This window comes from Mesoplodon densirostris, chromosome 4 (genome assembly GCF_025265405.1).
Source record: "Mesoplodon densirostris isolate mMesDen1 chromosome 4, mMesDen1 primary haplotype, whole genome shotgun sequence".
In the NCBI taxonomy this organism is placed as follows: domain Eukaryota; kingdom Metazoa; phylum Chordata; class Mammalia; order Artiodactyla; family Ziphiidae; genus Mesoplodon; species Mesoplodon densirostris.
The window spans coordinates 121,925,945-121,939,496 of record NC_082664.1 but is presented as its reverse complement, the minus strand read 5'-3'; the positions used below and the strand labels follow the sequence as shown (position 1 = coordinate 121,939,496).

At 48.6% G+C, this 13,552-nt stretch overlaps 2 protein-coding genes across 8 annotated transcripts in view; one reads left to right on the top strand and one right to left on the bottom strand.

The window, feature by feature from the left end:
- The window catches only part of SENP8 (SUMO peptidase family member, NEDD8 specific), a 50,724-nt gene that overhangs the window by 36,038 nt on the left and 1,134 nt on the right, over positions 1 to 13,552 (top strand). The window contains exon 2 of the transcript XR_009531792.1: positions 11,422 to 12,934. The gene's annotated coding sequence lies outside the window, so the exon portion shown is untranslated. The remainder of the gene's footprint in view (positions 1 to 11,421; positions 12,935 to 13,552) is intronic.
- GRAMD2A (GRAM domain containing 2A) overlaps positions 10,017 to 13,552 on the bottom strand; it is a 36,706-nt gene continuing 33,170 nt past the window's right edge. For 5 of the 7 annotated variants that reach the window (XM_060097063.1, XM_060097061.1, XM_060097067.1 and 2 more), the window contains 2 exons: positions 12,816 to 12,920; positions 10,017 to 12,564 (listed from right to left, as the gene is read on the bottom strand). In XM_060097063.1, the coding sequence (XP_059953046.1) occupies positions 12,561 to 12,564; positions 12,816 to 12,920 (109 nt within the window). In that variant the 3' untranslated portion in view covers positions 10,017 to 12,560. Of the gene's footprint in view, positions 12,565 to 12,811; positions 12,921 to 13,552 lie in introns of those variants that run through there. The other 2 variants (XM_060097062.1, XM_060097068.1) reach the window with 1 other exon arrangement.

Sequence of the window (13,552 nt, the reverse complement as noted above, 5' to 3'; positions counted from 1 at the left end):
AACTCTGCAGACCTTCTTTTAGTTCCTCCAGCAGAGCACATTCTTTTCTCCCCTTAAAGCCTTCCTACTTGCTATTCTCTCCCCCTCTAACTCTCCAGCACTCTTCATCAGGGAAATTCCTATGGAATCTCTTCCTCAGGGCAATCTTCCCTGATGCACCAGACTAATTTGCTTTCCTTGTTAAACAATCCGCTAGAATCATGAACCCTTTCAGTGTGCCCAAATCACCTGTAATTTTTGGTGGTGTAAAATTATAGGTGATTGGGCTTCCCTGGTGGCGCAGTGGTTGAGAGTCCGCCTGCCGATGCAGGGGACCCAGGTTCGTGCCCTGGTCCGGGAGGATCCCACATGCCACGGAGCGGCTGGGCCCGTGAGCCATGGCCGCTGAGCCTGCGCGTCCGGAGCCTGTGCTCCGCAACAGGAGAGGCCACAACAGTGAGAGGCCCGCGTACCGCAAAAAAAAAAAAAAAAAAAAAAAAAAATTATAGGTGATTTATAGTGGCAAGATTTTCCAGTCTTGCCACTAAACTGGAAGCCCTGGAGTCCAGGGATGATGTCTCATCACCACTGAATCCATGCTGCTTAGTATAGTGCCTGGCACATAGACACTGGTTATTATTCACTGAATAATAAAATAAATACAAATATAGAAGCAATTTATCAAAAAACAGCCCATCATCTTTCCATGGTATTAAAGCAGAAATCAAAATGCCCTGTTAATCGGCATAACTTTTCATGCTTGCATAATACCAAGCTGTTGTTGGGGGAGGGTTTGACAAACTTAAGCAACCTGACAGAAAACAAGGAACTCGCTAAACATGTAACTCTAACCATGGACATCTCTTCAACTTATCTGCTGATTTTTTAGAGATTTTCACATTTTACATAGTTATAATCCATGCATAAGCACTATTTTAATTCTGCTTTTTACACATTTCCTCCCTTAATCATTGTCTACTTGTTATGTTTAATGGTAACCTGGGGTTACAACAGGTTAATAGGTCATAACTTTCTTAGTCGTTTCCTCCCCAAAGTTAGGGGTTGTTTTTGGTTAGTTCCGATGTTGTTATGAATAGCATTGCTGCAAACACTCTTCATAAACAACTTTTTCATTCCAAATTACCTCCTTGAGGAATACAGAAGTGGAGTTGAGACATCAAAGCATATGAGCAATTTATTTCCCTTCATATAGATATCCAGAGAGTTCTCAAAAGAGAATCAATGTGCGGTACCATTAATAATGTATAATAAAAACCTATGTTTAATTCTGTGTAGCCATACCAACACTGGGTTTTATACTTATTTAAGTTTAAATTTTCTTGAAGTTTAATAGATAATAACTAACATTTATTGAGCTCTTTCTATGTGTCAGGGACTTCTAAGGATTTGACGTAAAGTTCCAATTTAATAATAACCATAAAGCTCTAAGGTAGATGCTACTACTGTCCCCCTTTTAGAGATGAGAAGACCAAAGCTTAGAGTTGCCCAAGTGAATTAATGAGGTTTAAATGTAGATGTGCTGGGCTTCCCTGGTGGTGCAGTGGTTGGAGTCCGCCTGCCGATGGGGGGGACGCGGGTTTGTGCCCCGGTCCGGGAAGATCCCACATGACGCGGAGCGGCTGGGCCCGTGAGCCATGGCCGCTGAGCCTGCGCGTCCGGAGCCTGTGCTCCGCAACGGGAGAGGCCACAACAGTGAGAGGCCCGCGTACCGCAAAAAAAAAAAAAAAAAAAAAATGTAGATGTGCTGATTCCAGAACCTCTACTCTTAACCACTGTGATACACTGCTGTATGGTTTGTTAGTGGTAATGCTTTTTTTTCTGTTTTATTTACCCAAAAGGAAAAACTTCTATTAAAAACAAAAACTGAATGTAGCTTTTCTGACTTAAGGAGTGTCGCATAATTTATTGCTAGAGAGCTTGTTGTTTTGTTGAGGTAAATATCTTGATGGACCTTTTTGGTTGAGAAAGGTCAACTCTCTGGGTTTAGCCTAAGTGGGCCAGGAGGATACAAAGAGAGATCAGTTACTCCAAATAATAAGATGAAAGAAATCTGAATTTTCATTGGATGCCCTAGAAAAAGAGAATGAGGCCAAGGAAAGAAAGTAGAGGGAGGTTGGTGAAAAGAACTGAGATGGGATACATGCCAGAAACACGGCAGGAGGCAGGGGCCTACTGGAGGACATGGCTGGTGAGAAGTTTCCTGAGAGAGAGAATGGCTGTCAGATTGCTATAAGCAGTCACGTGTGCACTGAATTTGAAGTTGTTTTCAGCTTTGTGCCATAGCCTTCCATTAACTCTAAATCTTTCATGCAATTTGGATACATCTGATTATCTTGGTGGTGGATCATTTGGAGGAATGAAGGATGAGGAGTGGCACGTCATGGGCAAGAAGGCAGTAGCTAAAGTAACAGTAGACAGTAGACAAGCAGACTGCATCATGGTCTAACCCAGGAGACACAGAAGCAACTTTGGAAACTCTTGCAGAAATTGAGTCTCAGGACTGACCACGGTGGTTGGAAATGGGGCTCGGGCCATTTTTGTACTGAAAGAATAACCCTAAACATTAAATTGTTTGGAGTTGTCCAGGTTGGAAACTTCTGGGTTATATTCAAGTGGAAAAGAAATTTTGTTGAGCCACAGTAAAAGAAATTTGGTTTATTAGCAGCATTTGTCATCCTCCTCCTTGCCGTATGGTAATTACCTTCCAGAACACCAGACTCTTCTGGGTTTCCTTGTGCTTTATCAGGCACTCATCAGTTTCCTTTGCTAGTTCCTCCTTTTCTTCCTGATCTCTTGATCACAGTGTGCCACAGGGCTCAGTCGTCCATACTTCCCTCTATCAACGGACACTCAGTCCTTGGTGATCTCATCCAGTCTCCTACTACTAAATACCATCCATATGTTGACAGTTCCCAGATTTGTATTTCCCAGACTTCTCTCCTGAACTCCAGACACATACATCTATTGCCCACTTGACATCTCCACTTATATGTCTAAAACTCATCTCAAACTTTACATGTTCAGTGGTACACTTCTGATCTTCCTCCCAAAAAATGCACCACTCATGGCTTTCTTCATCTCAGCTGATGGCAACTCTGTCCATCCTCTTCAAGCCATAAAACATGAGTCATCCTTTATGACTCTTTTTCTGTTACCCTCCATCTCTAATTTGACAGGAAATTCTGTTGTTTTTACCATCAGAATATATCCAGAATCTGCCCATTTCCACCATCTCTGCTTCTACCACCTGAGTCAGAGCCTTTGTCATCTCTCAACACAATCACCCCAAAGTCTCCTAACTGACCTTCCTGCTTCCACCTTTCCCTGCCTCACAGCCAACAAAGATCCTTTTAAAGCCTATATGATTAACGTGTATTCACTCCTTTGCCTCTCATTTCATTCAGAGTAAAAGCCAAAGTTCTTACAGTGGTCTTATCTGATCTTCACTGATTCCTGCTTTAGACAAAGATACATCTTGGTAAATCATAGTTCTTCATTGCAGGCCAGGCTCTATCCATGCACTCTACCAATTGCCAAAAACAAAATGTTAAAAAGGTGAATGCAAGCCTAGCAAAATTACAGATCAGTAGCTTTTCTGCCTGTGGACAGGTTGGACATTCCTTATTCAAAGCAGTGGTGGAGTAAGATGTGACTTGGGGGTGAGGGGGTAGAGAGAGAAATCCTGATATCAGCCACTTTCTTGCTAATGAGCACATTATCTGTAGTTTTGGTGTATCCTCTAGAGGTTTCTAATATGCAGAATGATCTACTTCTGAGCCTCTTTAGGCCATTAAGTTCTTTGGCATTGATGACGAATTTCCTGTGGCAGGGAAATCATTTTTACTTTTGTCAGCTGTTCTAAAAGTCAGTAGATTGATGCAGTTGGTTAGGAAAATACCTGCCAACATTCTGAGGTCCATGCCCTTACCTCCTGCCTTCTAGACTAATGATTCTCAATCAGGGGCCACTTTGTCCCCCAGGGGACATTTGGCAATGTCTGGAGATGTTTCTGGTTGTCACAGCTAAGGGTGGGAGGTGCTACTGGCATCAGGTGGGCCAAGGATGTGACCAAGCACCCACCAATGCACAGGACAAACCCCCCATAACAAAGGATTATGCAGCCCAAAATGGCAGTAGTGCTGAGGTTGAGAAACAGCCATCTAGACTATTCTGGCGGACTTCTAATCTACCTTGTGCCCCATTGCCAAACCAGCATTCCTAAACCATCACGTTTATCCATCACTCCTAAGTTCCAGTAGGCCCCATAGCTCTTCATTGCCTGAAAGATCAAGTCTCTCCTTCTCATCCTGGCGTTTAGATCCTGAGGTGTTTTGCACATTTAACGTATCCATTCCCCAGCAGGAACTCTGCTGCTCCTAAGCTTTCATTGGCACCATCCTTCGCACCACCATCCTTTTACTGACGTTACCCCCCCAAACACACAACCGGTGAGGACCCTCCCCACAGCTCTCCTCTGATCCAACTCTTAGCCTCTGAAGTTCACACATGTGGCACACCCCTTGCCACTGAGTCAATCTATGCCACTCCCTTCTGTACATATCAGGGCTCACATGTCTACACTGTTATACAGCTATTCCCTCTATCTTGTCTCCTCAATAAACTCTTTGAAGGGGTCCATATTGTATTTCTGGCCTATCGATCTGTTTCCACAGCGTAAGGTGTGAAAACCATATTGTTGTATTGAGAGTTCCTTGTTGTGAGAGTCAAATGAGCATAAAAAGTACCTTGCATAGGGCCTGGTACCCAGTTTGTTGCTCAGAAAATTACAGAATCATAGTATCTATTGAATACACTCAGGAGTCCATAGCAAGTGCTTAATAAATCTTTTAAATGTAATTACAGACTGGAGAGAGCATGCATTCAGACCAGCCTGCTATTTGGAACTAACAGCAAAGAAAAACTTCCATCAGAAATCCTACACCAATTAACACTCCTTCATGCTAGAGTGAATCCAGGAGCAGTGGGTGTCACATTTTCCCCAAGTGGAGTCTAAGCCAACCTTTCCGCATTTAACAAGTTAATGAACAGCTTGTGAGTAACACTTTGCCCACTCTGGCCCAATTTAGAAGGCTGCCAAAAGGATAAGATGTCACTATGCCACTCTCTGCTTTGCCGGGGTGCCAGCTGCATCCTGCCTAAGTGCTTCTGCCCTCAGCCCCTGGAGAGAGCATGATGTCCTTAGCGAAGTCGGCACCAGCAGGATGACGCTGCAGCGCGGACCTGGCCGTTCCCCAAGCGGAAGAGAGCCTTGTCTCAGATCCTGTGAGGGAAGTGAGTGGGGCTTGGTATTCTGAGCAGCCCAGGTTTGGCTTTGGGCCAGGCACTGAGTGGCAAACAAGAAGGAGCACATTCCGGGAAGGCAAGGAGCCCTGCCAACGCGAAGGAGGACCAGCCAGCAGGGCCTGCTGGGCGCCAGGTGCTCCTTGGCTCTGTGGAGGTCAGGCCCGCGGAGGATAAACTCGGGTTTCTCTGGATTATCGTTTCAGAGGCTTAAACGCCTCCCTCCCCGTCACTTTCAGTGGGCAAAGCGTATGTAGCCATGTAACCGTTAAATTTGAATCCTCTCTGCTCTGGGGTCCAGCCCCTTATCTCTAAATGAAGGTAGGAGGAGAAAGAGTGAAATCACACCTTGCAGAATCCAGGTTTCTGTAATTCTGTGCCCTGGGTAAGAGAAGATGCTACTGACAAGGGCAGAGCCGGGGAAAGCCTGGGGTTTCTGTGCCCCTGTTGGAAGCTGAGCTCCCCACTCACCCCCAGAGCCCACACCACACACACACACACACACACCTCACACACACCACACCACACCCCACACACACACCACACACACACACACACCACACACACCCCACCCCACACACACCACACACACCACACACACCACACACACCACACACACACACCACACACCACACACACCACACCACACCCCACACACACCACACACACCACACACACACCACACACACCACACACACACCACCCCACACACACCCCACACACACACACACACACACCACACACACCCCACCCCACACCACACACACACACCACACACACACCACACACACACACCACACACACCACACCCCACACACACACCACACACACACACCACACACACCACACACACACACCACACACACCACACACACCACACCACACCCCACACACACCACACACACACATACCACACACACCCCACACACACACCACACACACCACACACACACCACACACACCACACACACCACACCACACCCCACACACACCACACACACACACCACACACACCACACACACACACCACACACACACACACCACACACACACCCCACACACACACCACCCCACACACCCCACACACACACCACCCCACACACCACACACACACACACCACACACACACACCACACCACACCCCACACACACACACCACACCACACCACACACACCACACACACCCCACACACACCACACACACCACACACACCACACCCCACACACACCACACACACCACACACACACACCACACACACACCACACCCCACACACACCACACACACACACCACACACACCACACACACCCCACACACCACACACACACACCACACACACACACACCCCACACACACCACACACACCCCACACACACACCACCCCACACACCCCACACACACCCCACACACACACCACACACACCACACACACACACCACACACACACCACCCCACACACCCCACACACACCACACACACACACCACACACCCCACACACACACCACCCCACACACCCCACACACACCCCACACACACACATCACACACACCACACACACCCCACACACACACCACCACACACACCCCACACACACCCCACACACACACACCACACACACCACACACACACACCACACTTGTTCTTCACACCAGCCACTTCTGCCTTCTGACTGACCGACCAGACCTCAGGAGATCTGCAGAGTCCTTGGGAACGCTTTCCTCTCATAATCACCTCAGGCCTTTCCCCCGGGGTATGATAGAAGAGGGGAGAGGAGAGAAAGGACCAAAGGGCACCGGGGAGAAATGGCCCTGGGAGCCTGCCCAGCTTCCCTTCTGCCACTGCCAGGGCCTGGGGACAGCGTGTGGTGGTGGGGGGCCCTTTCTTTGAGAAAGAAGAGCGAAGTCTGTCCCTCACTGCCTTGGCTCCAGTTCCTGCTGGACTTTGCTGCCACCTAGTGGCCCAGTGGCATCTCACCTCCCTCCCACCCCCCCCCCCACCCCCCCAGAGTGAGATCAGCCTAGGGATCTGGCCTGTCCCAGCCTGAGGCTGACAGGAGAGCCTTCTCTGAAAAGCTCCTCTGCCCTAGGATGCCCTGATTCTGCAGTGCAGCTGCTAGGAGAGAGGAGCAGTACAGGGTCACCACCTCACCTAGCTCCATAGGTGTCCTAATGGCATGGCCACCAGGTGAGAGGGTCAGGGCTGGCTGGGTGGGCGCCTGGGAATGGGGGCAGTTTCTTACTCCCAGGATGTCTCTGGTGGGATGCAGTTCTCCCAGAGTCCCCCTCACTCCTGAATGCCTTTTTCACGAGAACTTCTGCCCACTCTCACGACTCTTCCTTATCTGGCTAAAGCCCATGTTGCAAACTGAGGCTCCCGCATAAAACATATATATATATCCCTCCGTTTCTCCAAGTTTAGGGCTGCTGTTTCTCCCTTATAAAGTTAGCTCAACTTAAAAAATATGGGGCCTCCCTGGTGGCGCAAGTGGTTGAGAGTCCGCCTGCCGATGCAGGGGATACGGGTTCGTGCCCCGGTCTGGGAGGATCCCACATGCCGCGGAGCGGCTGGGCCCGTGAGCCATGGCCGCTGAGCCTGCGCGTCCGGAGCCTGCGCGTCCGGAGCCTGTGCTCCGCAACGGGGGAGGCCACAACAGTGAGAGGCCCGCATACCGCAAAAAAAAAAAAAATATATGATATGCCCTCACTGTGATGCTGCTGCTATGAACCACTCCCTGGGAATAGTGAAAAGGAGGTGTGTGATAGTATGTAGAAATTCAGCCATATTTTTCTGCATATTACATCCACGTGTTTATTTACTTTAGCAAAAGAAAGCACTTGGTTTCAGTAACCACTGATTCTGCCAGCTCCAAACTTTCAGACCTGAGCTGCAGTACCCAGGGAATGTATAAAATCCAAATTCCCTTCTCCTGCCTACCTCTCCAACCTCTTATTTTTTTTTATTGTGGCAAAATACATATAAAATTTATCATCTTAATCTTTTTTTAAATTAATTTATTTTTGGCTGTGTTGGGTCTTCATTGCTGTGCGCGGGCTTTCTCTAGTTGCGGCGAGCAGGGGCTACTCTTCGTTGCGGTGCGTGGACTTCTCACCGCAGTGGCTTCTCTTGTGGAACATGGGCTCTAGGCGCTTGGGCTCAGTAGTTGTGGCTCACGGGCTCTAGAGCTCAGGCTCAGTAGTTGTGGCACGTGGGCTCAGTAGTTGTGGCACGTGGGCTTTAGAGCGCAGGCTCAGTAGTTGTGGCACACGGGCTTAGTTGCTCCGTGGCATGTGGGATCTTCCTGGACCAGGGCTCGAACCCGTGTCCCCTTCATTGGCAGGTGGATTCTTAACCACTGCGCCACCACGGAAGCCTTATCATCTTAATCATTTTTAAGTGTATAGTTCCACAGTGTGAGGTACATTCACATTATTGTCCAACAATCATCACCATCTCCAGAACTCTGTTTATCTTGCAAAACTGAAACTCTGTACACATTAAACAATAACTCCCATTTCCCTTCCCCACAGCTCCTGGCAACCACCATTCTGCTTTGTGTTTCTATGAATCTGACTACCATAGTTACCTCATATATGTAGAGTCATACAGCATTTGTCTTTTCGTGACTGGCTTACTTCACTTAGCATAATGTCTTCAAGGTTTATGCATGTTGTAGCATATGTCAAGACTTTCTTCCTTTTGAAGGATGAATAATATTCCATTGCATGTATACACCATATTTTGTTTATCCATTCACCTGTCGATAGATACTTGGGTTGCTTCCACCTTTTGGCTGATTGTGACTGACACTGCTATGAACATGGGTGTACAGATAGCCCTTCAAGCCCTTATTTTCAATTCTTGTGGGTGTATACTCAGAATTGGAATTACTGGATCATATGGTAATTGTTAATTTTTTGAAGAACTGCCATACTGTTTTCCACAGTGGCTGCACCATTTTACATTCCTACCAATAGTGCATAAGGGTTCCAATTTCTCCACATCCTCAGTGACACTTTTGTTTTCCATTTCTTTGATAGTAGCCATCCTAATGGATATGAAGTGGTATCTAATTGTGGTTTTGATTTGCATTTCCCTAATGACTAGTGATGTTGAAATGTCTATTCAAGTCCTTTACCGACTTTTAAATAGGTTTTGTTGTTGCTGAGTTGCCCTTTCCAACCTCTTTTCATGTCACTCTCCCGCTGACTAGTATTCTAGACTTATGCAGATGGTCTCTCTGTTCCTCAGAGACATTTAGGGTTCTTTCCTACCTTTCACAGTTGCCGACCCTTTTCCCAGCTCCTTCCATGACTGGCTCCTCATCCTTTAAGCACCAGCTTAAACCTCACTTCAGAGAATATTTCTTGACCACCCATCCAAAGCCACCTCCCTGTTTACTGTATCTCGTATCACTGTTTCTTTCCTTCATGGAACTTAATCACAATCTGGAATTACTTTGTTCACGATTTACTTGGAACTTATGTTTACGTGGAATGCAAGTGCCATGGGGGTTGCAGCGATATTGCCTGACATGTTCACTGCTCTATCGTCAGTGCCTAGCTTAGTACCAGCTCATAGTCTGGGCTCAGCATTTACTGAACGAATGAATCACTACTAGAGGGGGCCTCCCAGAGAGAAAGTGAGGTGACGTGGCCCAAATTGGAATTTAACCTCCATAATCTAGGCTTGATGTCATAGAAAAGGACACAGGGGTTTTCTAGCTCTGAGTTTCAGACTTTAATTCCTGAGTCAGGAGCACAGTACTAGTCGAACCAAGGACATTGCTTTGGAGTTGCCCAGGAGAAACAGGGAAGCATTCTCAGTGTCCATCCAACAGAGGGAGGAGGCTATGGTGGTGTGCTGTGGCCATCCTTACCATTCCCCATACGCCTGAAGTACAAGTCACCTCAGCTAAAGTCCTGTGAGATGTGCAAAGTACTTGGGATTCTGGGAATGACTTTGGCTCCGTTAGTCTCCTTCGTGCCAAATATGTCAGTAAAGAGCACTTTTAATGAGTAGTCAAAAGATAAAAGTGAACTTCCCATACCACGGGACACTAGAAAAATCGGATTTTTTATTTAAAAATATTTTCAAAGGCTAACGCCATAGTGGAACAACTGAAGGATAGTTGAACCAAATTCTCAGGGAATTAGAGGAGCATCCGCCAACGCAAGCAGGTCTGTATAAATACACATGGTTTATAAATGAGCACAACAGAAGGTACGCTGGCCAGAGGGCCAGGCTGGGGGACAGAAGGGAGAAACAGAGGGCCCTCCAAGAGGGCCAGGCGCACACTCCTATCACTCAAAGCCCTGGACCCCAAGAGGGCCTCCAAAGCCACCTACTCTACTGCACGCCTCTTGCCATCTCTGAGCCTGGGGCATGGAGACTGGAGACTTGGCACCTCTCATGGCCTCTGGCTCAACCCAGCAAGTCTCAGAGAATGGACCTGTTTTCCCTGCCCTTCAGCAAGGACCAGGGAGGGGAGGCGCTGGGGCAAGTAGGATTATTTCCCTGAAAATCTGATAGAAAGGAGTGATTAAGGGGGCTGGTTCCCAAAAAAGGACGGGCATTCATCCGGTGTGGCAATGTGGGGAGAATGGAGCAGTGAGTTTCACCTGAGACATACAGATTTAGTGCAGGTATCCCAGAAGGCCAGGCTCTAAGCCAAATCCTAGAACCTGGGATGGGGAGAGAATGAAGAGACCTCCAGTCTGAGTTTAGGAAGTTGTCACCTCCTGTCAGTCCCTCCAATCTTCATTTGGGTTTGTCATAAATAGGACAGACAGTTACAGCTCCACAGTAAATAACTTCCACCTGGATTTCTCCCTAGTTAACCTCTCAAGTGTCTGAAGAGGGAAAAAGTGGCTCTTTCTGACACCACCCACCCCATCGCCAGTGACTTTTCCTGATAAGTCTGGCCTCCCCACTAAGCCCTTTCCAGAACCTACAAAGGCACTCTCTTAGCATTTCGGAGTCCCAGAGAGAACAGGCCAGAGTTTTAAGGCACAGAGAAGCTTTTAGAATTGAGGAGACCTTGACAGAGAAGGAAGAATCTCTAAGGCAAAGCCACTACCATGTCCACTCTTCCTATCCTCTACCTCTCTTGTCCCCAAAGGTATCAGACAGACCCCCTTGGCCTGGTCCCTGCACTGTCCCAGGCCCACCTTGGACACCTCCATTATACTCATGGAGAACAGAGCCCGTGGAATGGAGGACCCTCCTGCATGGCCTGCAGGTGACATGGTGAGCTCTGCCCTGTGGTGGCCCAGCACCATCGTGCCCGGTGCCCAGCCAAGCCCGACAGGCTACCATTGGCCACACCCAAAATCCAGGCAGTCAGGCAGAGAGTACAAAGCAAGACCTCAGATCACAGCCACTGACCCTCCTATCCCTCACTTCCCACCTGGGGCACCTTGGAAATGTGTGAGCACACCAGAGAAAGATCCAGTACCTGGTCTGCGACCACAGTGACCAAAAGGCCCTGCTCCACCTGTCTCACCAGGAAATAGCAGCTGAGGACACAGAATGCTGGACCTCTATTCTCCTTCACAGCCACTGCCACAGTCCCCTGCTGCAGGTAGTGTCCTCTCAGATTCAGCCAGTCTCCTCATGAGGGGCCAGAGCAGAGCCTCTGCACAGAGTGTGAACACTCCTCTTGCTGGATTCCTGGCCACAGGCCCTCCTCTCCTCATTCATAGCTTACCTCACTCCCTCCAGTCTGCCCTGCATGGGTCCCTGGCTGACTGCAGAGAAGTCCTCTGGGCCCCCAAACAGGGACTCTCAGGTGTCCAAGTGAGAGCACAGTATGCTGGGAGAGAGCGGAGCCCACACTGGTGGTTTGGGTTCTGGCCTCTGTCCCACCACTGGAGTGAGCCAAGTGACAGGTACCAAAGCATGGCCTCTGTCCCTTGCAGTGGCCCCAAGTGCTCTTCCTGTGTGTCAGAGCTGTTTCCAAGGAACAAGTTAAAATTTTTTTCATTTAAGTGGCTGCTGAGGCTTAGTGTACAGAATTCCTCAGCTAGATCCAAAAATCTGTCTTTTTGTCCGAGTCCCAAAATTGTAGGAGCTTTGTAAACAGGTACTAAAGATCACTCATTAAAGGAGGGAGAAGAGTTGGGGGGAGGAGAAGGGATCTGGAATATTTTCTTTCAGACTCAGTCTCAGCACAGCAGCAGCATAAACCAAGCGGATTGTTGGTGGCACCTTAGCACCCAGAGCATTCTTGGAGGAGTGGGGACAAAGGCCAAGTGGCTGTTACCTGCACACAGGAGAGATGACCAGGTCAGACAAAGGGCCTAGAAGGCAGACATGAGTCAGTGCAGACTTTGTCCACCCATGAGAGGGGGTCCAGGTGGGATCTGTGTACCCTGCCCAACCTTGCTAAGGGCCATCAAGCCAGCTCAAGGGCAAGGCCAGGACCAGCCAGACTAACAAGCAGCCTGGCCATAGGCTTTGGCTGCTGTCCTTAACCCTCAATCCCAGAAACATGAGAAAGAGAAAGGGCATCACCTGTGCCCAGGGACTGAGTCGCCCCAACTCAGGGAGCATAACTGCTGTTCTAGCCGGGAGATGCGGAACGCCAGGTACGATGAAGACATGACCAAGAAGCAGATCCTGGAGAAAGAGGGGTAAGGAGGAGTTGAATCTCTCTTCTAGAAACGGGGCATTTTTACAGAATCACCAAAAATAGGAGTGGGACTAAGCTAGTTCCTGCAGTTGGAAGAATTAAAGAACCCTTTGCCTGCAGTTACGTTCTAGACCTAGGCATCTTTCTTCCCAGAGGGCACATGGGGGTCCTGAGACTCATCCCCATGGAGGTGTCCTTGAAGCCCAGCAGGAGTTCTGGGTCCTTCAGCTGGGCCCACCTTCCCTCTGACCAGCCGCCTTGGTCCTACACCCCCCTGTGCGAGGCCACTAAGATTACCCCCTAAGGTGGTAGCCCTTCCCCCAGCAAGTGCTGAGGCTGACAGTCAAAACCCAGCCAGCAGAGCCGGAGGAAGGTGATGAGGTAAGGTGAGGGAATCCAGAGGTTGGCTCTTCATAAAACATCCCACCATGCTCACTGCTCTACTTAGGCAGAATTACAGACAAGCCTGGGCTTCCAGAAAACACCCCAATGGTGGGCAGTGGGAAGGCCATGGCTCTCCCTTAGTCTATCTGATGGGCCTCTCAAGATTTTCCCAACCCTCCTCCTCCCCAATCCTGTGCAACTTTTTCTTTCTTCAACAAGTTTCATGTCTTGCCCC